The sequence below is a fragment of the Poecilia reticulata genome, linkage group LG16, assembly GCF_000633615.1.
Source record: "Poecilia reticulata strain Guanapo linkage group LG16, Guppy_female_1.0+MT, whole genome shotgun sequence".
Classification (NCBI taxonomy): Eukaryota; Metazoa; Chordata; class Actinopteri; order Cyprinodontiformes; family Poeciliidae; genus Poecilia; species Poecilia reticulata.
In genome coordinates, this window is record NC_024346.1 from 6,493,231 (window position 1) to 6,496,398 (window position 3,168).

A 3,168-nucleotide genomic window follows, 5' to 3' on the forward strand; every position below is an offset into this window, starting at 1 on the left:
GGTGCCCAATACGTCGATCGCGGAAAGGTTTTGAGTCGATCTCGGCAGGTGACAAACTGATCGCCGCCAGGACGCTGAGTCCAGCACTTCACTAAGAACCTAAACGTTTGTAGCTTCATTAAAAAATAATAATTATAAAAAGTCAACGAAACATGTTGAAATTAATAATATCAGTAATCATTGTTACTCCTCTCGAGTTAAATCAAAGCTTAACGCAGTTCTTGGGTTTCAACAGCCATTTATTGTGGACACGTCTTTCAAAGTCCCCAAAAAATGCCGTCAGAACTACAAAAAAGGTAACACAAATCTAAATCAGTTCACAATAAATGGCATATTTACATAAATAAAAGATACAAATAAACAAAACTGTACCTCATTAGCCGCATTGACTCCAGAGGAATAAAGTTTAACTTCTTACAGCTCCTTCAGCTTGAATGACCATGTGGCTCTAAGTGCGCCAGCAAAAGCTTCCCTGGTCCGCGGAACAAAACAAACGTTCCCCCTCCACATTTGAATGTACACTTAACATAAATTCAATAAAAATTACTTCACATTTAAACTTAATGTACTACATTAAATAAAATCTAACTACTGCCATCTTAAACTAAACAACAACAAACAATAAAGAAATAAACCAGATGCAGTTGTTTTGACAGCAGCTACAATCATTGTTTCAACAAGGTGTTGCGCAATTCAGTGCGTTTCGGTTCCATTAAGCATACCTGTTGCCGTGGCAACCGCCTGCAGCCCGCAAGCCGAGCAAAGATTACATTAAAAACACAACATTCAGTCCGTTACATATCAGGTTTTCAGGCTTGATATTATTAATAAGCCTCTCATGAACACAGCGGTGGTTGAGTAGCTGATTTAAACTCCTGCTCTGCTCTCAGTCGGTCTTTGAGTCGCTTTTTCTTCTCTTTATTTTGTTAATGGAACCGAAACGCACTGAATTGCGCAACACCTTGTTGAAACAATGATTACTGATATTATTAATTTCAACATGTTTCGTTGACTTTTTATAATTATTATTTTTTAATGAAGCTACAAACGTTTAGGTTCTTAGTGAAGTGCTGGACTCAGCGTCCTGGCGGCGATCAGTTTGTCACCTGCCGAGATCGACTCAAAACCTTTCCGCGATCGACGTATTGGGCACCCCTGTGTTATATCATGTTTATAACCGTGTTATAAACATGAGTCTTATTCACAACCCGTCAAATAAAGTGTTGCTGAATAAAGAGTTGTTTCATTTGTTTCTGAGTTTTGGTGATTTCTGAGAACCTCTGCAGGAGGAAAAGCAAAYCTSTCCCAATGAAGAAGAGTTTGGACGTTAAAATTTTGCCGTTTATCAATAACTTCTTGTTAAGATTCAAATATTTCATGTGAAAAGCTTTGTGTCCGTCAGCCAGTGAGGTTCAGAGGGAAAACAGCTGATGTGTCTCCTGTCTGCAAAGACAGCGATGAATCCTGAACCCAAACCTGGAGCTCCTGTCTGCAGACGCTCTGGGCTCCATGCCGACCCTGAATGCAGCCGAACTGATCCAGAGACACCAGCTGCAGTAAATAAAATACTTCTATACAAAAATATAACCCTCTTCTGGTATGATCTGTCACTTCCACTTGGGCCAGACAAGGTTTGATCCAGTTTTCAGACTTTCTTGTTAATTTAARATTCTTTGTTTTCTTTGCATGCTTTTACAGGTGAAGGCTTTTAGTGAAAATCTCAGACTGAATGATAAATGAAGATCAGATGTTTAGGGTGAGTGTGATTTCACAAAGAAGTTTTAATGCCAATAACAAACCACTGAAGAAAATATTTGGATAAATACAGAATATAGAACATGCAGTGATGGAGACATGATCTGTTTGTTTTTTTAAAATCCGGCTGACGACTGACATCCTGACTGTAGCTGCAGTTTCCTTTTATAAATCTACTGGGTTTTTAACAAATTGAGTCAGTCAGATTTAAAAATATGTTTAGTGAATTTCAACAATTGACTTCATCTAACAGTGCTCAGATTAAAAGTAGACGTTTTGTCAGCGTTTAGTTTCCCTCTAGTTCTTCGATGAGAAACTTTTCTTTCTTCTTCAAGATGTTGTAGAAGATATCTTTGGCTCTTTTGGCATTCAGGCATTTGGTACACAGCTCTCTAACTTTCTCCTGGTTGGTAGGCAGAGCGCTGATTTTATTATAAGCTTCATTTTCGAGAACGTCTTCGTCCAGCAGCTCGTCCAAAATGGGTCCAATGTTGCCAACTCTCTTGATCAGCTCAGACCTGTGTTTGTCCACAAAATGCTTCCCTGAAGGAACAAAATCAAAATTACTGTTCATTAGCAGAACAACTCAAGTGATTCAAACAGAATAATATCAAAACTTCACTTTTAGATTTTAAAATTTTAATAAAAACTTGAAATATTCCTGTTGCTACAGAAGCAGCAGATTCTTTAATTAGCTGCTAATTACAGACGGATGGTTAACTTCCAGACTTTCTGTTTTTCCTCTGAATTAAATTGATGTTTCAACAAGTTTAAGAAAGAAAAGTAGRAGAACTCACCATCACTGGTAGTTGGGGCCGGACCTGCAACTATAAAAAWATCAATATTAGTTTCTGACWAAGTCCATGTCAACAGGATAACTCAGCCGATCTGAAGGTAAATTAGGATTTAAATCTACATTTTTACCTGCTTGGATGCATTTTAGCTCCCAGCCTGAACTGAACYGACAGATTTCTGCTCAGACAATCTGACAGTTTTAATACTGAACATAGAAACTATTGTCAGATATGAAGTCAAAACTTTGTAGTTGTGCCTGAAGCCCAGCTGCACATCACTGAACAGAGAYAGGTGGGAAGATTTTACTCAGCTTAAACAGAATAAAGAAGAAGAGCAGCTCACCAGCGGAGGGAACAGAAGAGCCTAAACCTGCTTTCTTGGCGTCTTCAGCTGCAAAAATAGGAAAAAATATTTGTTTTCAACGTTTAGACATGAAAAGTTTCCCTGTGAGGACAGAGACTGTGGAATACATCCTGAACATCCAGCAGTGGCTGCAGGCGGAGCTGCAGCAACATCCTAAACATGGCTGCTTGAACTTTTCACTATTTATTTTTTCCCAGAAAAACCTTTCTTGCACCTGTAGTTTTTATTTATTTGTCTGTTTCTCTTGGCTGCTGC

At 38.5% G+C, this 3,168-nt stretch overlaps 1 protein-coding gene across 1 annotated transcript in view; it reads right to left on the reverse strand.

The window, feature by feature from the left end:
- Positions 1-1,761: 1,761 nt before the first annotated feature.
- LOC103477730 (apoptosis-associated speck-like protein containing a CARD) overlaps positions 1,762-3,168 on the reverse strand; it is a 2,708-nt gene continuing 1,301 nt past the window's right edge. The window contains exons 2-4 of the mRNA XM_008431014.1: positions 2,893-2,940; positions 2,553-2,582; positions 1,762-2,298 (exon numbers count right to left, since the gene is read on the reverse strand). Of these exons, the coding sequence (XP_008429236.1) occupies positions 2,042-2,298; positions 2,553-2,582; positions 2,893-2,940 (335 nt within the window). The 3' untranslated portion in view covers positions 1,762-2,041. The remainder of the gene's footprint in view (positions 2,299-2,552; positions 2,583-2,892; positions 2,941-3,168) is intronic.